Source organism: Strix uralensis, chromosome 3 (assembly GCF_047716275.1).
Source record: "Strix uralensis isolate ZFMK-TIS-50842 chromosome 3, bStrUra1, whole genome shotgun sequence".
NCBI lineage: Eukaryota > Metazoa > Chordata > Aves > Strigiformes > Strigidae > Strix > Strix uralensis.
Genome location: NC_133974.1, coordinates 2,247,985 through 2,269,524, shown reverse-complemented (window position 1 = coordinate 2,269,524; position 21,540 = coordinate 2,247,985). Strand labels below are relative to the sequence as shown.

Below are 21,540 nucleotides of genomic sequence, written 5' to 3'. Positions count from 1 at the left end.
ACTGACAGACCTAAAACCTGTCTCTTGAAAATTGTTGGGTGTTTTAAAATGCCCATGGGATATACTGGCAGAAGGGCAAAAATGTTTTCATTAGAACCCCCAGTGAAAGAGGTAAAATCTGGAAACAGCCTTCCTCCAAACACACATGAGTGCTGAATCATCTTCTAAAAGGTTAAATTTCTGACCCTTTGCATGACACTAGATCAGTAGCTCTCATCACGCTCCTTCAGATCTAATTCTCCTTGCACTTCTGTCATCCATCATACCAATGAAAACAGGGCAGAAAGCACAAAAGCTGCTCTTCACTCCCTTCAAAGCCTGTGGCATTATAATATCTGGTATGCAAAGCCTAGAGCACTCTGAGCTTGAGAGAAACTGTGTCGAGAAATCACAGTGCTCTGGGCAGGAGTTTTTCTGTTAATTCACATGACCTGCTCAAAGTGCTCTCAGGAAGCATGGACTAGATGAAACTGCTGAAGGGTGGGTTTGTATGGCTGGGAACCCAGATTCAGTGTCATTGTAAATGCTTTATTATGAAACTGGAAGGCTGAAGTCTGTCCTAAGTCCAGAACTGTTAAGCGTTTTCAGCAATATCTGGATGATGGAATGGAAAATCTGCAGATGATACCAGGCTTGGAGAGATTTCACGAACTTTGGAGACTGGAAATCAGAATGAAATGATCTGTGGTTTGATAAGGACAAGTGAAAAGTGTTGCATGTGAGAATGACATTTATAAAAACTGCAGATCTGAGAAAACCCAAGTGTGCAGCAGTTCTGAATAAAAAATTCCTGGGAATTATGGTGGATCACAAACTGAATGTAAGCTCACAGTGCCTTATAATTGTAATGCAGGGAAATATCCCAAAGAGCTGACTGAAAGGCAGAACCATCCCCAGTTCTGGCCCCTGCATTCTGAGAAATCTGAGGACCAACTGGAGGTACTTCTGAGAACAGGTCATATGTGAGAACAGTCTCAGGCCCAGAAAATATGAAAACAATCCCTTTGCTGTAGGGAAGATGGAAAAAAGACATAATAACATCTTTCCAATGGCACACAAGATGTCTGAAAAGAGGAAGGGAATGATCTGATCTCTGTGTTCACATTGGATAGGACAAGAAATCATGGGCTTGAATTGCTGTGATGGAGACAATTTAGACATCAGCAAAAGCCAATGCTACAGATAATTCACTGCCCGAGTAGCTTGCCTAGGGGTTAGGGCTGGAATCTCCATTGCTGGAGTCTTCTGAGGACAGGTTAGATAAACACTTGTCAGGAATGGTTTAGGTAGAGTGGATCCTGCCTTGTGGCAGGAGATGAACTAGCTCAGTGTTTCTCAACCTTTTTACACCAAAGGACCATCCAACCTGCTGGGAAAGCAGAACAGTTTGCCTTGTGTGGCATTGCCACAGTGGTTTTCCTTTACAGCCAAATAAAGATTAGATTAAACTTTGAATGCTCATTGTTTATTTTCTTCTTCCTGATTTTATTTGCATGCATTCAGGGACTATGTATGTGCATTTTCATTTAGTTATTTTTTTCCCAGTTGTGCCACAGAGCATCTTTGATGTCTCCTGGACTGTTGTAGTCCATAAAACACAGGTTGAGAAACAATGAACTAGCTGACCTGAGGGATTTTATTTCTCTGTTTGTGCACTGCTGGGCAGCTCCAAAGGGCATGGGATTGGCTGTGCTGTCACCTGGAGTATCCAAAATGCACGATGGGACCCTCTACAATTTTTTGGCTGTCTCAGGTTGTGCTCAGCTCTGCAAAGTATTATTGCTGCACAGAGTGGAAGCAGTGGTGATGTGTCGTGTCTCACGTGGCTGTTCCCATGCATGAGTATTTGCAGGCTTTGATCCTGCTGGAGGCATTTGCGATGAATTTCCTTCACACCAACTCCTTTACCCAAACACTATCCAGATAGTTATAAAAGAGGAATTGTGCTGCTGTCTTTCAGTTGAAACCCTTTTGATGGTTAAACTGTGAAAGGGTTAACATCTCTCTGTTAATTTTTCTGTTTTATTCTAGTTGCTTTTATTCTGTATTGCACCCAGGGCAGATGCCTTGACGTGCTGCCTCAGCCTCCCTTTCTGCTGTGTTCTGCAAGCCAAAAATTCCTCCCATTAATTTAAAAAACATAAAAGCGTTTTGCTCTACCTTAATGCTCAGTGCTATCATGCTGACACCCAGGTTAATAAGTTGACAATGAAGCTGGGGTTGAACCTGTAGATTAAGACACCTAAGCTTCAGTGTCTCCAGGTGATCTGAGCGTCTCAGCTTCCATTACAGCCAAATGAGATGTAGACAAGTCAGGGGAGCCCAGACAGTGATTCAGCTCACCCTGTGGGCTACATCTTCCGCTGGTAATTTATACAGCACATCTGAGTGTACCCAGGTACTGGAACTTGCTCATCCACACTATGAAATTGTTAGCACGCTCCCTGGCACGATTTTGGCCTGGGCCAGTAGCACTCTTCCAGACGTTGTTCAGACACAATTTAGACATTACCTTCGGCCAGAAACCATGCCAAATACGCAGTTTGGATCCAGTTTGGATCACAGTTGGAAGGGTGAGAGTATGATAGTGGGGACATATGCATTATTTACCTCTTAGTCTCATTATCTACCTCTCATATCACGGCAGATGTGATGCAGGACTTGCAGACAACTGTCACCCTTGAAGTGGCAGCTCTAGACTTTGCAGGATACCCCACAAGACAGGGCACTGGTGTTTGAGCAACTGAACCCCGTCCCTACTCACCACAGACCCCCACCTATAGACACCTCTTCACCCAGGACCTGACCCCATGCTCGGTGCCAAGGTGCAGGAGCAATGGCTCCTGCTGAGGGGTGCTTCTTGTAACCAGGCTGCTGGCTTGTCTTCCTTAACAGTCTTCCCAGGAGTCTCCTCTTGCAAAATTTCAGGTTTAGTTGTTTAATTACGGTGCTGAAAGCAAAAAGGAATGGGGGCTAGTTGCTAATTGCTGACACGGAGCTCCTTGGCAGCAGAGATGTTTACGATTTGATTGGGTGGATTAGTGTATTTTATAGATACCAGGTGCCTGGCTGCTTCATCCCTTCCCTTCTCACCCAGGTCCCAGGTCTCCAAATCCCTTTATCAGGACCAGGAGAAGATGGCTGGGGAGGGAAGGAAAAATTGCTTCTCTCTAAGTGAATCATCTCCATCTACTTGCGAGACATTCTGCAAAAGAGCCTCAGTGACTAGTGAATTCAGACCTACCTTTGCAGAGCACAGAAAGAGTGGTCAGAGAGTGGAATAGGCTGCCCAGGGAGGGGGTGGAGTCCCCATCCCTGGGTGTGTTTAAGGGTCGTTTGGATGAGCTGTTGGGGGATGTGGTGTAGGGGAGAACTTTGTAGAGTCGGGCTGAGGGTTGGACTCGATGATCCCAAGGGTCTTTTCCAACCTGAATGATTCTGTGATTCTGGGATGCCTGTGTGTGATTGTAACCCTGTGAACTCATGTTGATATGCTGGTTTGGAGATGAGGATTATGTCCCATTTCAGTTCAAGTCAGTAAAACAACCTGTCTCTTACGGCGGAGAGGGGCCTCTTTAGGCTAAGCGGCAGAGCCTCTGTACTTGGGCGCTGAGGGCCTGGGCTCTCCCCTTAGTGTCAGCCTGTGTTATTTGTGTGTGTGCACTCATGGATTAATTGTAAACTGATCGCAGAAGCAAGGACTGAGCACTGTGCGTTGCCAGCGTAGCCTTATGTCATACAGTCCCTGGGGAGACATTGTTTGCCAGGGCTCGGGGAAAGGCACCGAAAAGGGGAAAAAGTGTTCCTAGCTGCGGATAGAGAAGGTGCAGCACCTTGAAAAGGGGAATCCGGTCCAACTGGTTGGGTTGCTGTAATCACATGCCAGGGGAGGAACTGGGGAGAAAGGCAGCCAAATGTAGGATGGGGACATGCTTGTTAATACTGGAAAAGAGACAAATTATGCCTACTTAACTACTTGGCTGCTGCTGAATGCAATGGAGAAGAAGCTGCGTGTTCCCATGCTCCTGATTGTGTGGCGCTGATTTAAATGGAGTTTCCCTTGCAGGCTGAGGATGCTGGGAGGAATTGCTTTATTGCAAAATCCGTGGCAGAAGGGGAAGAGTTAAATAGGAGCAAATATTCTGTCTCCTTGAAAGAGAAGCTAGATTTGCTTTGATTAGTTTTCTTAATATCTTGGTGTGAAAGAGAGTAAGCCAGTTACCCCCTTGTGTCTGGAACTTATATGGGAGAAATTTATCTTTGCAAAATGGTGATTGTGAATTGTTTTAATGAGAAGAGGATGTAGCTGTGATCGTGAATGGGGAGTGTGTGCAGCAGAAGCTTTTCCCCTTTACCACGCAATGGAGAAAGCCTTTTATATCAAGCTGAGGGTGGGAAGGGAAGAGGCAGAACTTCCTCTGTTCCCCTCTGGTACATCTTTGTCTGATTTTATTCTGTTTCTAAGTCCCAAATCCAAAGGTCCTGCTTCAGTTTTTGCTTAGTACTCTGCTAAACATCATTAGAGGTGGAAGTTATATGCAAAACAGGGATGGGAGGAAAAGGGTGTATTCCTTAATTCACTCTCTGTGTCTGAAAAGCCATGAACATTTGGGAGCTTTCTTCTCTTTGGCTTTTTGTCTCTGGGATCTCAGGAATGCCAATTCCATGCTGTCTTCTTGCTGACCTTTGCAGAGGTGTTTGCAAGAAGGAGAAGAGCTATTTACTTCATAGTGTTCATTCTCCGGTACTGGAATTAAATACAGACAAGTAAATATAAAGAAACAAAGAGTTCTTTAAAATTATCTGGAAAGAAATTCCTTCTCAATTACCTTTCATCTGCACAGTATATTTTAAACTATTATTCTGGCAGTCCTCCACTTGACCATAGATTTTTGCGGGAGAAATAGAGAAAAAAAAAATATCTGAATTTCTAGTTTGTTTGTTCTGAAAAGGAACATTGGACATTAAACCGTTCACTCATAATAAAAAAAAATATTGGAAGAAATATATGCTTTTTCTTATTACTTTTAGTTTTTGGAGGTCACATTTAAATAAGGACTTCAAATGCCCCTGAGGTTAAATGCAAAAATGAATGTGCTGTGATTTGACCTGTGGAGAGCACGTTGTCAGCTGTGGAAAGCTGGCCTCAGGAAACAGGCTGGTGAAAGCAGGGTGCGTGTTTTTGGGATGGCCAATGCGTGAGAAAGAAACCAGTGGGGAAAAGCAGCATTGCCCAGATAGGGGAATTCCCCAAACAGTTCAGTTTTGCCTTTGAAAAGAAGGTGAGTTTGGGTTGGGGTTGCTCTTGCTGTGCTAGGAAGGAGGATGAAGTGGGACTTCTCCAAAGTCCGTATTTCGCCTCTGGAAGTTCATGTTTAACTGTCCCTGCAGTTCCCGCCGGGGATTCCTGCTGCTCCTGCCTGCAGCCGCTGCCGTGGTCCTCTGACATTTCCTCCCTTCTGGCACTCTGCACTGCCCTCGAAGCCAGGACTGCTCTTGCAGGTTTTGAGACAGATTGCACAGATTGTGGCGATGAGGTCAGTCTCCTCCCAGGAGATTCCTGCTGACGGGGCCCTTTCCAGCCTCTGCTATCAACACAAGTTAAACACCAGCTACCGCCACCGTTGCTCCCACCCTGTTTACACAGCTCTGCCCCACTCCGCTCAACGCAGCGTTGTTGTTGCCGTCGTAGCAAAGCGATACATGCTTGTCTGGTTACCTAAGTGCTTATTTCTTCCCACGACCGTTTCAATCCACCTCTTTAGATACCTGTCATAAGCGTAGAAATGCTGTGAAAAATCTTTGTTACCGTGCTGCGGGCTCTGCACCGCAGATTTTCCTTGTGAGACATGGGCAGCTGATTTGGTTTCTCTTTGCTCCTCTTCTCTGTGGTGGGGATTTCTCTCCTATGCAGTGGGATTGTGAGAATAAATACTTTAAAAATGGTGAGGCACTCAAATATTGCAGTAATGGGGGACATAGAAGTGTCAGGATAGAGGAGGAATCAGCACTGAACTCATTATAATTTGGGACCTGATCCTGTAAACACACATCTGAGTCTTCTCCTTTCCATGAGCAAAGCCAGGTCTCAGAGCTGGTCCCAAGAGCAAAGAGTCTTGTGAGCATGAGTCTGTCCTAGACTAGGCCATCCTGGATCCTTTGAGGATTATAAATCATATGTTTCGTGGCTTCAGAGTTTCTTTTAAAGTAGCCTCTCCATTTGTTCCCAGTTCCCACGTGCTTTGCTCTTGAATGAGTCATCAGAAGCTGCTGCTTATGCACTTTCCCTTCCCTTAAATGTGTGCTTTATTTTAAGAAGCTGAATCTCCGGTTTCTCAAAACCTGAAACTCCTTTTTTCAGTTTGACAAGTGGACAGATGGTCAGAGGCGGAGGATCCTGGTGGACCTGTTGGAACGCTGCTCCCCATCACAGCAGAAATTCTGTGCCAAGCAGCTACAGGATCGAGTCCCCACTGAGGCTCTAGACTTTACCACAAGGCTTCCTAGAGTCCTGTCTTTATACATTTTTTCCTTCCTGGACCCACGGAGCCTCTGTCGATGTGCACAGGTAAAAAAGCCAACACATACCTAAAGTTCAGAAAGTCAGGTCAAGGTCAAGCTAGTTAAAAAAAAGGAAACAGCACTAGTTTTCAGCAAAGACACACCAGTGCTGTTCTTCATAATGCACGGATGTCTTCTGACTTGGCAGCCTCGTGCCAAATGCTCAGTGATGCTTGTATGAGACCAAACGCAACACTTCCACACATCCTAAATTAAGCCAGATTGGCCAAGATTTACAGAAGTGAAGAGTAATTTTAGATGCTCAGCTCTAAGGCATATAAAATGTAGCACTTCACAAGACCGATTCTTCACAGGAAGGACACCTGGTACTTTCTGAAAATCATGTTCCTTTGAAGTACCTTGCACTGTGTGCGGAATCATTAATTGCTTCAAAAAGTACTGACTTGTGGTAGTCGCAAAGAACTACACATGAGGCTTTAGGAAAACCAGAACCTTTAAAATGCTTGGGGGTAAAGTGCTGGATGTGGAGAAGCAGAGAAGTTACAGATGTGCTTTGGAGCACAGTGGCTAGGGCTTCAGTATTTTGAGCACAGTGGCTAATACTCCAAAAACACGTTTGCATGAGGTAAAGTGCAGTGAGGTGATGCCCAAAGTAGTTCTGAATTAATAAGTTAAGATATTGGTGACATTATTACTGCACTAACATAGCACTCCATATCATACTATGAATATATCACAATCTCAGTTTGTTTAAAGCTTACTCTAGTATCTTTCTCCAGCATTTCATGTTTTATGTGGATGCAACTCACACTATTCATTCACAGGCAGGGAGAAGACAGGTTAGGAAATTACTTACTTAGAAAGGAAGATTTTTACAGTGCTACCTGTGTCATATCATCAGACAACTGCTATTATAAGCATGGCAGTGCCAAGAGATGATGCTTGTCCTTAAGCTGGAACAAGCATTGCACGCAAGGTGACTGTGTGATGGAGTATAACAGCAGAACATGAGTAAGGAGAAAATCTTCAGAACGGGTCTGTCAGACTTAGGGAGATTATTGATGCTGTTTTCTCAGTGGAAGAAAAGGCTTTATTGCAACTACTGTATGCTTATTGAGTAGAAGTGCAGGAAGTTGCCCCAAAAAAGCTGAAAACTTTCCTCTTTGGCCAGTGACTTTTGGCATATTTCACCCTGTGCTGGAGATCAGCTAACACTTAGGCACTGAGCATGTCATGAAGACCTTGAATGGTTTAATGAAAGGTTTAAATGGAGTATAACTGTGTTCAGTTTTGGGCCCCTCACTACAAAAAGGCCATTGAATGACTCGAGCGTGTCCAGAGAAGGGCAACGGAGCTGGTGCAGGGTCTGGAGCACAGGTCTGATGGGGAGCGGCTGAGGGAACTGGGGGGGTTTAGTGTGGAGAAGAGGAGGCTGAGGGGAGACCTCATGGCCCTCTCCAACTCCCTGAAAGGAGGGTGCAGAGAAGGGGGATGAGTCTCTTGAGCCAAGGAACCAGCGCCAGGACAAGAGGGAATGGCCTCAAGCTGCGCCAGGGCAGGGTCAGACTGGCTCTTAGGAAGTATTTCTTTGCAGAAGGGGTTGTTGGGCATTGGAATGGGCTGCCCAGGGCAGGGGGGGAGTCCCCATCCCTGGAGGGGTTGAAGAGTCGGGTTGACCCAACGCTGAGGGATCTGGTGGAGTTGAGAATGGTCAGTGTGAGGTTAATGTTTGGACTGGATGATCTTCAAGGTCTTTTCCAACCGAGATGATTCTGGGATTCTGTGATAAACAGTGCTGAAGAATCATACTAGTTTCCACATAGTGGAATTACATCCACAGCACAGAAGTTGCTAGCTTCAATCATGGATGCTTGAAACCCCAAGGTTTTCAATTTACTGGGCATTCACAGGTGAGCTGGTACTGGAAGTACCTGTCTGAACTGGATCAGCTCTGGATGCTGAAATGCCTGCGTTTTGGCTGGTACATCAACTTCTCTCCAACCCCCTTTGAGCAAGGAATCTGGAAGAAACATTACATTGAGATGGTGAAAGAGCTGCGTGTCACAAGACCAAAGGTACATATCTACCACCTCTAGAGATGTTTGGGGCCAGTAGGAAAAGTAGGCTGATCGGGTGCCTAACCCCTTTTCCTCTTTATCTTTCTGTAAGCTCCCACTAGTAAAATGGAAAATACATAATTTTAAATTAGAATCTAAATTCACGTGGGGCCATGCTCTCTACTTTCCCATCATCCATCCTTGGTAGAGGGGAAGTGAAAATCTCACTGCTTAGGAGGAGCAATCACCAAGGTCTCACTCTGCTGTCCTTTCAGGGTGTTCTGGAGTAATCCTCTAAATTTCCCTTTCCAGCACTTAAGACTGTTCCCCTCTCTTTTTCCCCAGTTTATAGAGCATATGATAGCTTGCCTCAATCTGATAAGCAGAGGTAGAGTACCAAGCATCACCCCTGCTGACATTTCAGAGTCAGTTTACTTGGTGGCAAGGAAAAAACCCACCCATTATGCCTGTTATAGCCCTTGGTGTTGTCTCTTTCTCTCTTCTTCAAAGGTGACGGGGCCATTCTGGGGAGGTGGAACATTACTCAGTAGTCATCGCTTTCTCCTGAGATTCATTGATGCCATGACTGGTTTGCAAGGCTGTAAGGGTGGGATTCTTCTGCCCCCAATTCAAAACTCATCCCTCTAATTTTAACCAACCCGCCCCCACAGATTCTTTCTGTAGTCAATAGAGGGAAGCCAATGCATCTTCAAAAGCAGCTCAGCTCATCTTAATACAGATTTAGGGACATGGGTGATGACATGCATTGTCAGGGTGCCTATTTCTGCCCACTGACCATAATGGAGCCTGGAGAGCTATTTTGAGTTAATACCCAGTTCTTAGAAATCTAAAGTTAGACAAAATAAATCTCATTTTCATTATAGGCTAAAATTTATTTTCTTTTTTTAATCTCTCTTATTAGACTCCTTCAAAGGATGAGTTTGTAGTTATTGATGTGGAACCAGTAAAAAGCAACATCTCAGAGACAAAACTTTCTGTGCCAGGAAGGAGGACAAACAAGGAGAAAAAAGAGCTCCCACCATGGCGTTCATCAGACAGGCACCCTACAGACACCATCCGATTCAACTACCTCGACAACGACGATCCCATCGAGCAGGCTAGGCAGGCGTAAGAGCTCGATCTCTTCCCTTTTGCTTTTTCTGCGACATAGGGTATGTCTGTGTCCTTTGCAAGCTCACTCTGCCTGGGCTTCACGCTGCCTGGAAGCCTTGTAGTTCAGCAACCTGGTTGCAAACCCACTTTGCTGCTCTTTTGGCTTTTTTGGGCTTGATCTTGGTCTGGTTGTAGCTGCAGCTGCACTACTTTGTGTCCTTTCAGCACAGAGCATGGGCACAGCTTGTTAGTGGCTGCCTGTAAAACAGGCTGTAACTCCTGGGGATGTTACACAGCTGTAATGGAAAGAATCAGGACAAGAGTTCATTCCAGAGTTTTTAAATACAGCTGCAAGGTTGAGAGGAATCTGCTGGTTCTGCACAGAAAAGGAAGATTGATTTAATTGTGATAAAATATAATTCTATCACTTCGAGTATCTTATGGCTGAAAAGAGATTTTGATGATTGAATGAAGATGCAGGTGTAAGAGTACGTACGTACTGTAGAACATTTAAGTAATGAATACTATTTGTATCTTCACTGCCTGGGATAGACTGCCTAGATGCATCAGTTCTTGGGCTCCCAGGGTTATCTGGTCCGCAACTGGCAAAAGAAAGGCATTTCCACCCCAAAGTATAGTTTTGCACATCGACTTGTGTTAGGACTGCCCCGTGTTTTCCTTTGACACATCTGGCATGAGATATTTTCAGAATCTTAGATCTGTGGCCAAATTTCCGTGCATTAACAAGCATAGCAAGGAGGCTGCAGTGGTCACCTGCGTGCAGTGTTTGGCCCATTTCTCATTTAAGTCTCTGTTAATACCAACTCTCATTTTTCATGGGCTCACAGCAGTTACCTTAGTTCAGCTGATGTGCAGTAACTTGTGAAACTGGTAATACTATCATTAATCTGAGCCAGGTCAACACGTAATGGGTTAGATTGACCATTGCCTAGTTCCTGTGCAAGTCCCTGTGAAAAGGACTGCACAGACTCTCACCCAACCAAAGGTGCAGAGAGAAGGAGATTCCTCTTCACTCTGCCAAGAAAAAGCTTGGGAACCAATGGGGCCACAATGGAAGTATCCAGGTTGTATTTTAAGTAAATAACTGATAGAGCTGAGATTAGCCCTGTGCACAGGAACAATCAACCCATGAATTACCCCAGCCGAGTGATTATTTGGCTAAGCAATTGTGCACTCACGTAGGCTCTTTCTTAATGTGATTAACTTTGCTGGACCCACCGCTCCTCCGGGGTGTTCCACAAAGTTCTCAGTGTCTGAGCAAAAGCCTTTTATGAATCATTTTATAATCCGCGTCCCCTAGTCCTAGGATACTGCACTACTTCAAAGAGCTTTCCAGTTTCCACCTCACCCTCTTTCTGTGGTATGTTTCCAAACTCTAGCACCATTTTGAGTTCTTTGAGGCTTTTAACTAAATTATTTTGACAGAATGCCTCTTGTTGCAAATGGATGTCCTGATACTATTTTTCAGTTGTGTTAAATGTTTCTATGTAGCAGCTCCCGAAGGTTTCTGTGAAGTTTAGGGTTCCATTATGCTGCCCATGACCCAGTGTCAAAAGTGGGACAAGCCTTGTTTGAAGAATTTAAAAGTTGCTTGTTCCAGCATTGAGCTGTAGATGCAGCTGACAACCAGATGCAAATGATGTTGAGTTACTAATGATACAGTAAGCACACTGACTGTTTTCTTCTCCTAAGTGAGATTTGAGCCTCTATCCATTTGTGCAATGGAGAATATTTTAGTGCCAAGTGTTCTAGCAAATCTGGCATTTATCTGTAATTATAGAGGATTATTGCAAGGAGAGAAATGAATTCTATGAGATTTGCTTGTTTATCAAGGATCTCCCTTTAATATCACTTAAGCTGAAAGTAATTGCTAGTGTATAGTCTCATCTGTAATGATTATTCAGCAACACAGGTGTGCTGTTTCAGGTGCTGACCCAGCTTCCCACTCACATAATGATATCCTGCTGCTGCTTTTCTGTGGCCACGTTGCTGACAGAGTCCCCTCTGCAGCCCCTTCCCAGAAGTCCTCCTTAGAGTGGCCTTCCAGTACCTAAGGGGGCCTACAAGAAAGCTGAGGAGGGACTTTTTACAAGGGCATGTAGTGATAGCACAAGGATTAATGGCTTTAAACTAAAAGAGGGGAGATTTAGGTTAGATGTAAGGAAGAAATTCTTCCCTGTGAGGGTGGTGAGGCCCTGGCACAGGTTGCCCAGAGAAGCTGTGGCTGCCCCCTCCCTGAAAGGGTTCAAGGCCAGGTTGGACGGGGCTTTGGGCAACCTGAGCTAGTGGAAGGTGTCCCTGCCCGTGGCAGGGGGGTGGGACTGGGTGATCTTTAAGGACCCTTCCAACCCAAACCGTTCTATGATTCTATGAAGTCCTCCCAACTAAGGCTCTACCGCATCCTCCATCCTTTCCTTGTAGGCAGCTGCCTAGGGATGCGGTCTCCAGCACTTCACCTGGCTCCCTGTCTGCAGCAGGAGCAACGAGACACCACCTTCCACGCTTGAGTGTTCCTGGAGTTAGGCTTTCGGTGGAGGTGGCAGCGGGAGCCAATGTGTGGCTCGGGCAGGTGTCAGTTGCCTGTCAATGGCGGCACAATGGCAGAGCGGTCAGAGTGCCCCTCTGTGATGCCAAGCATTGTTTCGGACGGCTGATGAAGGCCGTGCTCAGCCAACTGTGTCTAGTCGGATGAGTTAGGAGTCTCATATGAACGCTATGCAAGATGATCTACCTCACTGCAGCCTACAGGCTCAGGCAGACCCTGCCTGACCAGTGTAAAGGGTTGTAAAGTAGAACAGAGAACCAAGATAAAAATCTCTGATCCCCCAGGCTGTGTTAGGTATAGTTATTCTTCAGATTAGATGAATTCTTGGAGCTCAAGGGCATAACAACCACTGCTCATGTAAAATGAATGTCAGAAGTAATGAAATCTATGTAAAATGAGATTCCTAAAACAATAGGAGTGATTTCCCCAAATACAGGGTTTTACAAAGGTAGTCTGGGAGAGGAAATGGGCTTTGCTGCAGTCTGAATGCATATAGAGAGGAATGAATATTTTCTTGAGGTCACGAGCATGTGTGAAAAGAGGGAGCAGAACTTGCAGAAAAGCAGCAGCAAGCCAAAGTGATGGCTGAGGGAGAAGGGCTAGGGAGAGCTCTTGTAGGCCAGCAGGTTGACCAGAAAAGTGTGAGCCAACAAACCGTTCTTTCCATTTGAGTTCTGCTGCGCTGAGGAAAACCGGACTTGTGGAAAATTCTTTGTGAATAAACAAGATCACATCAAAGGAATACCTGACGCCATCATCAAAGCATTGTGTGAGACTAGTCACTGGCTACTTCTTTGAATCAAAGTTAATCTGCCTAATGTCAGGTTAAATTTTGCAGAATTTAAGAGGTAACGAAAAAATAGTTTTTCCTAGCTCTTGGACCTGGCTAACATCTCCTCTGAGCTGGACCTCACTCTAAACTGGCTTTCTGGTCCAGAGAGAGGTGAGAACTCTCCTGTTCATCACAACAGAGTGTCCACACTGCAGCTGAAATATTGTCATTTAAATGGCAGAGTTGTCATCTGTTTCTTTGCTGGCCTTTTGAGAGGAGTCATTAGCTACATGCTCCCTTCCACAGCAGTATCAAAACTACACTGCTGTGAATTCATAGCAGAGAACTTATCCTTGCTTAGCCAAAAAAAGTGGAACATGGGAAGTGTAACAAGCTACAGTCAACTCCCAATTATTCAGGGGAGCAGAGACGAAGAGAGTCCTAAAAGAGGTAACACAAAACATGTGTTTCGGGCTATGAGACCGTAATTGGGTATTTACCTTTGAAAAACAAATAAATAGATTTCTGTAGAGCAATCGGGTGAGGGTTTGGCCTGGACAGTGATGGTGCTTCATGTCACAGGGGAGAAGAACCATAACACCATGCCACAGCTGGGTAGTGCCCAAAACATGGCAGAATGGTGTTAATTTGCAATCTGGATGATAATTAAGAGTTGACTGGGGTTTTTTTCTGATGGATTTTTTTGCTGCTTGCTCAGAAAGGCATGAGCTCATACTATAAAAACTGAATGTTGTCCAAGAGCCTCAGTGACAAACATCACTGCAGCATGAAGGAGATGGGACAGAGATCCCTGAGTGTCTTTCCTGAGAGGTTATTTGGTTTAGACAGGATCGTGTGGGAAAAGCTTCACAGTCACTGAACAGTGAAATTAAGAATAGCAGTGATCAGACGCAGAGTCAAGGGAGTGGTGAGGCGACAGAGGAGAGATACAGGCAGGGGTTGAATTACGAATTGCCTGGAAGGGGTTATCGAAATCCCTCAGTGGAGTTACATCTGTGACCTGCAGTGTTGCTGCATGTATGTGTGCAATTTATCATAAGGATGATTTCTGGTAGGTCTGTTTTCTGCCTGAATTGTCCAGGTAGCTTTTTGTTTATATACAACAAAACAGAGATCAGCGAGAATGGATTTGTCTCTTTGGGCACTAAGCAATATTGCAAAGGTGAAGTGAAAGATTTTCATCTGAAGTGTGGAACCAAGTTAGCAAGTTTTCTCTGGGACTCTGGTCTGCCTGAAAAGGACCAGGAGGGGCGTTTCTTTCAGTCCGTGCATGTACAGTTCTGCTGGAAGGCATCTGGTGTTTGTGCTGCTTGTTGCCAATAAATCAAAAGATTTGCCTCCCACTTTATCATGAATAATGAATTCCGATTCTAGCCCAGCGCTGGACCCCTGCCAAGATTGTGTCCTTGTGCCTCAAGAAAGAGCCCTGCTACTTCTCATGACAACAGCTCAGCCAAAATGCAAGCTCCTTCCCCCCCCCCCCCCCCCCCAAACCAGCGCAGGCTTCTGGAAGCCAGCACTAATTCAGTTAGATAATTTATGGACATAGGCCGGCTCTAAAAACAGTTGCATATTGTACTGGAGTGTTTACCCAATGAGAAAATAATTACTTTCAGTAATTGTTCTGTCAGCAGCCTGGGCCCAGTTTCTGACAAAAAGGAGCTCGCTTGCGTGAGAAGGGCATGGTGTTTCGCTGTCCTTCCGAATCCTAATGCTTGTCTCTTGCTTTTCATGTTTTCTGAATAGCCAGCCCAGTACTCTCTGCCTGTTAGGCTTGTGGGAATTAAAATCATTCCTTAAGGGAGGAAAATGGGGTGAGAAACACCAAGTTCAGCACTGGGAGTGAGAGACCTGCTGTCCTCCTCTCGGCTCTGATGCCCTTTGCCTTTGCAGCCTTGAGAAAGCCATCCTCACTTCTTACATTTTCCTGACCTTGAAGTGAGAGCATGGTGGTGCCCTGCTGCAGGGGGATGCTCGGACACCGTCAGAGTGAACACTAAAATACAGCAGCAGAGGTTAATATCTTAATTTATGACTACAAGGCCAGGTCTGCATTCTGTCTAAAGATCACAGAATCACAGAATCATTTAGGTTGGAAAAGACCTTTAAGATCATCAAGTCCAACCATAAACCTAACACTCCCAAGTCCACCAATGTGACCAGTTCATTCCCCATAATAATATTTTGGATTGAATTTTCTCTCTTGACTGTTATTGAAGTGTTTATAAGCAGATTGCAGTTTTCCTCAATTTGCTATTTGAAATAATGTCTGATTTGTCTTTATGGTTCTTGATCTGCAGCTGGTCCGGGATGAGTGAATACCAGCTACATGCTGGTGTTGGCTGCTTTTGAGGACGTGTGTGTTATGTGGTGTGGCTGTTTCTTTATAGGATAAATGCTGCTTTTAGACTCTGTTTCCACCCTTTATAGTCATAATTTTGTATTCATACTGTGCTTTTAGCATGCCTTTCAGGAGCCCAGAGACGCTGGTGATGGAGCTGGGAGACACACTCAGAGAGCACACAGAGTTGCTGCTTTAAATTTGCTAATTTTGTATTGCAGAATTTGAATGTGGAAGGGGAAAGAACACCTTCAGAGCACATGTGTTTATGAACCAGCCCGAGTTCTTAAAAAAACTTCCACATAGTATTGATTTTACTCCTGGTATTGGAAAAACGTGACAACTGGCCATATTCCAATGTACTTCACTTAATTTTCACATTCTGAAATATTCCTGTTCTGCCAGTTAATTGTATTGACTTTAATAACAGCTGCATATAAATTGATATACATCTATAAATATACATATATTCATATTCATAGACATAGACATACACATATACAAGAAGTATTTAGCTATAAAAACAATGAATAAATACCTTGTTGAAGGGGCAGTCCTCTAGCCTTATTTATGTTACATGTTACATGGACTTCACTGAAAACTCTCAAACTGATTTAGCTAAACTTGCCTTTCTATGAATTCCCCTAAGCTGATGTAACATGTTATGTGGATTTAGCTTAAATCAGTAAGTCTCGAGCTCAGGGCATGTGTTTGAGTGCTATAAAGTTATCATAACTTAAAAAATAGCAAGTTACCACCCTCCTCTGAGCCATGGTATCTGATTGTGTGCTCTTGGTTTGCCCTGGGTGCAAGATAAAAAGCATTATCTTAAACCGTGTCTTTTCGGATGGCAATATCATAAGGGATTTTCTTTTGCTCAACCCCAGGGAACCAACTCCATAGCACTTGTTAATACTATTCTGTTCTACTCTGCAGGAGAAAGAAAGGAGGAGGGGAGACCCCAGACCTTAGCCGGCAGGCAGCTGAGAGAAAAAAGAGAGCAGGTCATGGATCTAATAAGCTCCAGAAGGCAAAATCACTGGCAAGTATCACGGGCTTGTAATTATATCGTTATACACGGGAACATTTTAGCTTAGAGCTTTTACTTAATGTAGGTAACTGTGAAGCTTTGCTCCTGCTATAAGTAGGCTGCCAGGCACGTTTGCTGCCTGTCCCCGAGGGAGATACCTGGGCAGAAGGAGGACACAAAGCACCCCATGTCCGGCCGCGCCAGGGGCAATCTCTCACTGCAGCTGAGACACCGTCCATCTGCCTTCGGTGGGAAAAGAACAGTAACTCTGTGTGTAACAGTGACCTTCTTATCTGCTCCTCCCTCGCTTTGCTTACCGCACAGTAGCCCGACAGTCCGTTTCCATCCTTTACAAAGCGCTGGATCAATTCTCTTAGGATACTTGCATCTCTTCCCAAAGCTTCATTTCTGTGCTCGCAACTTTTGATCGTTGCAATTTGATGTTAGTTTATTGCACTGATCCTGAGCAAGCAGCCCCAAGGTCTTAATACTGAGGATCCATTGTACTCATCGCTGGTAAAATAGGGCATCCTCACATGAAAGGAGTCAGGCTTCCAGAAAGCATCATGGGTCTAAGCTTTTGTAGGTACGGCAACAAATAACTGCCAGAAGGATGTGCTCACAAGCGTATCAGGGGGTTTTGCAGACCTGGAAGTGTGTTTCCTAAGCGATGAAAGCCAGGGAACACATGTGAGTTGAGCTAAATAAGGTTTACATAAAAGAGGGGCATTGTCTCCTGAGATCAGGAGTCATTCTGACCCACATACAGCCTATTTACAAGGAAATAGCTTCAGTCAGTGTTAAAGAACAGAAAATGTTATTAAAGTTATTTACCCTGTGTCTTACAATTTCCATTCTCCAATGGCTTCCTCTTAGCCCTTAGATCAGAGCGCCCTTACAAGGTTTCACCCCACCACGGCTTCCCGTTTCAAATTTAAAGCTGTTTTGTTGTCAGTCCAGAAGTGAAAGAATCTTAGTTCAGGGTAAGAAGAGGTGAAGTTGATTTTCTTTCCCCAGATTTTAGGAAAGTTATGTGTTCTTTGAAGTTACTTAACCTGCAACCCCCAATCAGGAAGGCACAAGCACTTAGTCTGACTCCCACCATGAAGCCCAAACCCTCCCGCACAACTTCAGTGGGAGTTCTTGCTACAAATTGCAGCAGTACGGAGTTGAACAATGTGTATACGTGTGTCCCCTTCTGTTGGCTGCTCACAGTTTAAAAGGGACATTATTATTCCTGTAGCAAATAGTCACCTGAAAGAATTTAGCTGACACAAAATGCTCAGAGACAGATGTCTGGGGGAGCATGCAGAGTTAGTGGGTACTGAATTCTTACCCCACAAAAAGCCCTGGGAAGAGTCTTAAAGCCACTGCCTGCTGCCAAGGCCTGACATGTCCACCATCCTCCCTTGGTCCCTCCTAGGCAGTTAGGACAGCCTAACCCAGTGTGTCCTGAAGCCATGGGGTTACACCTTGGGGACATCAGCCCAGATCAGAGCTCCATGCCTTTGTGCTATGCAGTCTTGGTAGCACTGGCTTCTGTTTGTGTTAAAAATCTGGGGTAGCCTGTGTTGCTGTGTTGCTCTTTCCTAGACCTTTACATTAAAAATAGGCTTATATTTCTCTTGAGTTTAGAGTTGTCCAAATTTCAGTAGAAGAGCTCTGTTTCTTATTCTCTGATGCATAAGCCCCCTGTTACTCTGGCCATTAATGACTACAACACTACATGTCAATAAAGGTTAGGTTATGACAGGCTAATGCATAGAAAAAGAATATATATATAACTTGCTAGGAATAATTCAAAATTAATTTCCATTTATTATTAAGGTAGCATTGGGAAATCTTGTTGAAATGAAGACCTGTGAAAAGATTTTTATTTAATCAAGTCCAAATAAAGAGGCTTAATGCTCAAATCTTTTAGTAAATCCTTAGAAGAAGAATAGACTGTGATGAAAGAATAAGTGCCCCAAGCAAGTAAACATCGAGTCAAATTAAAATGAAACGCTTAAATAGATCAATGATCCAAGTCCAGAAAGTAGGTGAGAATAAAGTATATTACAGCCAACAATGAAGAGGTGAAAAGGGCTATTATATGGAGCTCCAAGCTCAGGAGGCTGAACAACAGCACACCAAAATAGAAGAAACACATAATTAAGGTGATGACCCGAGTCCTGGAATTACATCCACTGGCTCCACATTTGCATGCGGTGAATCAGTTCTCCTCCTGGTAAACTTTGGTTTTGGAGTTTATTAGTAATCATGAAAATGGTGGCATAAAATGTGACCAGGCTCACACTTAATTTGGAATAAATTAAAGTAAATTAGCTAAATTACAATAAATAGTAAATTACAATAAATTAAGTTCATTAGATCTCTGAAGAAAGGGCCTCATTCTTTCTTACAAATGCTCATGCAACCCCCACGTCTCTGCAGTGGGGAGGAAATACCTGCTCTATCTTTATCCTTATTCTAAGGATATGTAGAGTTTCAGCGTTAACCATCTCTTTAAGCACTTTGCTGGATCAAGACTTCATGGCTTGTCTATACCACCTCAATGCTCACATTGCCTTCAGCAGCTACTGTCCCAGTATTATATAAATAAAAGCAAAGAATGCAACAGGTTCGGTGACTTCTCTGAGCTTTTACCAGGCTGGGAATGGAAACAGATCTCTGGTTTGGGGCATTATATCATCCCTCCTGTTCCCTCTGACATGGAGCTGCGCTGCCCTGCTGTGATTTCTGAGCTCTGGCCCTACAGGTCCCTTCGCAGGCGTCACTGCTGCCACATCAGTGTCCTTTAGACAAGTCCCTGAGGACTTCCAGTGAGTCTTCTGCAGCTTCTCAGCAAAATAAGCAGCTTCATGCCCCAAACGTCAAAATTCCCAGAGACTTTATTAGGGAGGTACAATGTGATTGATGCTTTTGACAGCTTTGCAAATGACTGCAATGTCAGCAATTAGCGGCTGGTTTTGCCTTTCAGGCTGTCTGCTTGTTTCTGTTGGAGAGACCACTCCACCCTCACAGCTGTTCCTGAATTACTGATTTATTTTTAGTACTTACTAAATAACATCTTTTTGACAGGATCAGTCATTCTTGCCTCACTGCCTATATCCTAAGGTAATAAGATTGCAGCATTTGAAGTCGGGAATACATTTTCCTATGACATATTGACAGGGAGTTGAAGTTTTGAGTAAGAATTGCATTTATGTACCATGTGGGTGTAGCCCGCATGAAGATCCAGGGCTCTCAGCACTGAGTCACAGTCCTGTCCAGTGTATATTTTATTTTGAATTTTATTTATTCATACAAGAAATCTTGTCGAACTTCATGGGACTACTCCTCAAAGTGAAAATAACTCAGTATAATGTTTGCATATTCAAACTCAGCTTATATATGTCACTAATTTTAACAGTAGTAGCCTGGCTCCTATAGTCTATGCCTGTGCTGTCCCTGTGAGCTCTAAAACTGAACCACAGACACCACAGGAGCTGAAAAACAAGGAATAGTCAGATCTGTGCTGCTACTACTGCTTCTATGGTAGTGTGCTTTTCCCCCTAGCTAGGACAGAAAAACTGCAGCTGTTTTTATCACACCATCTCTGTCACATGTCAAGTACTGCTCAGATCCTGGCCCACTTTCCGCAGTTGTATAATCACTGGCCTTTCTTTAGGTTTGCTTATTTATAACTAGATAATTAGGTGTGAAGCACCATATATCTGCCACTGCTGCCAAGTCAGATAATGGAAAGGGGAAACAGGCAGGCAGGAATTACAGAACAGCATTGACTTTTCTGCACCACCATTTTACTATGGACACTAGTTTCACATAAGACTATCGGCCCACATTGCTTTTTAATGAGTTGCTATGTAAACTTTTGGTTTTGTTAACATTTGTTCACTATTCTTACCAAATAATCAGTATCAGTTAAAAAATCCCAAAGCTGTTGGTCTGCAGAACCTGTGCTTTTTGAATATTTGGGGTCCTTCTCAAGGAGTAAACAATCACTGTGTTGCTAAGTTGGGCTTTTTTGCTTAATTTTTATACTGTTTAGTAAAATGCTCATTGAACAGTATGCTAAAATAAACTTCATCCTTTACACTGTGAGACTTGAAACAACAAGGCTGGGATCAGTCGCAGCCATATGCACGGGGGAGAATTAGTGCATTAACATATGAATTGATGTGGAGAATCAATTAATGTGGGTTTGGCTTTACTAGCTTCAATTTCTAATTGGGTCCTTTTGTCCTTAAGGTAAACTCATACCAGAGCACAGGTCACTGCAAATAATACAAATTAGGCTTGTATCATTCACAAATATAATTTAGGGGTATCATTTAGGAATATAATTTATAGAATGTATATAGGATGTTTAGAATTTATAGTTCTCAATGGACTCTAACGTTTTCGGTCCCTGTGAAGCTTTTGGGATGATGATAATTACTGCCTTCTCTCCCTAGCTATCACTTTCTGCAGATCTTGACTCTGTTCCAAAACCACCAGTTCGTCCCAGCTGGGCCACTCACCAGTCAAATGGGAACCTGCCCTCCAAAGCAGCCGCAAAGACCCTGGTCCAGAGCTCCCAGTGGAACGCTGGGATACGACCAGCACCTGTTCGAGCTCCGGTGCCAAAGCCACGTGAAAGAGGAAGGAAAGACTTGACAAACACCAGCTCTCCATGTTAGTATGCTGCCACATCCCACGTGGAGGCTATTGTACAGACTGCAAATATCCAAATTTAGTGCACAGAGGAAAGGAGATGGTGCTGGCAGTATATTTCTGTAGGCGAAGGAGAAGGCAGTCATTCTGGATGGTGGGAATCCAGATGACAGTGATCTGCTGCATCAAAAGAGAACATATGGCCAAAGACGTCACATCTAGCACTTGCTAGATCCACCTGTCTGTCACGACTGTCATCTTGGTGTTGAATGCTGGCACAGGCTTCACGTGGGTTTAACTCACTAATACTCAAGGCAGAGGAAGAGATCTTAGATCAGAAGTGACAGTGGGCTCAGTCCAAAGTCCATGGACTCTGCCAGGTCCTGGATAGATGCCAGCAGGAGCTGCTATGGTTGGGTTGGAATCAGAGCATTCAGCAAGTTACAGGACAAAGCAGGGAGA

General features: G+C 44.2%; 1 protein-coding gene across 1 annotated transcript in view; it reads left to right on the top strand.

Moving 5' to 3' along the window:
• Nucleotides 1-21,540, top strand: part of FBXO16 (F-box protein 16) — a 37,670-nt gene that overhangs the window by 14,039 nt on the left and 2,091 nt on the right. The window contains exons 4-8 of the mRNA XM_074864662.1: nucleotides 6,362-6,568; nucleotides 8,433-8,597; nucleotides 9,502-9,707; nucleotides 16,329-16,434; nucleotides 20,880-21,099. Of these exons, the coding sequence (XP_074720763.1) occupies nucleotides 6,362-6,568; nucleotides 8,433-8,597; nucleotides 9,502-9,707; nucleotides 16,329-16,434; nucleotides 20,880-21,099 (904 nt within the window). The remainder of the gene's footprint in view (nucleotides 1-6,361; nucleotides 6,569-8,432; nucleotides 8,598-9,501; nucleotides 9,708-16,328; nucleotides 16,435-20,879; nucleotides 21,100-21,540) is intronic.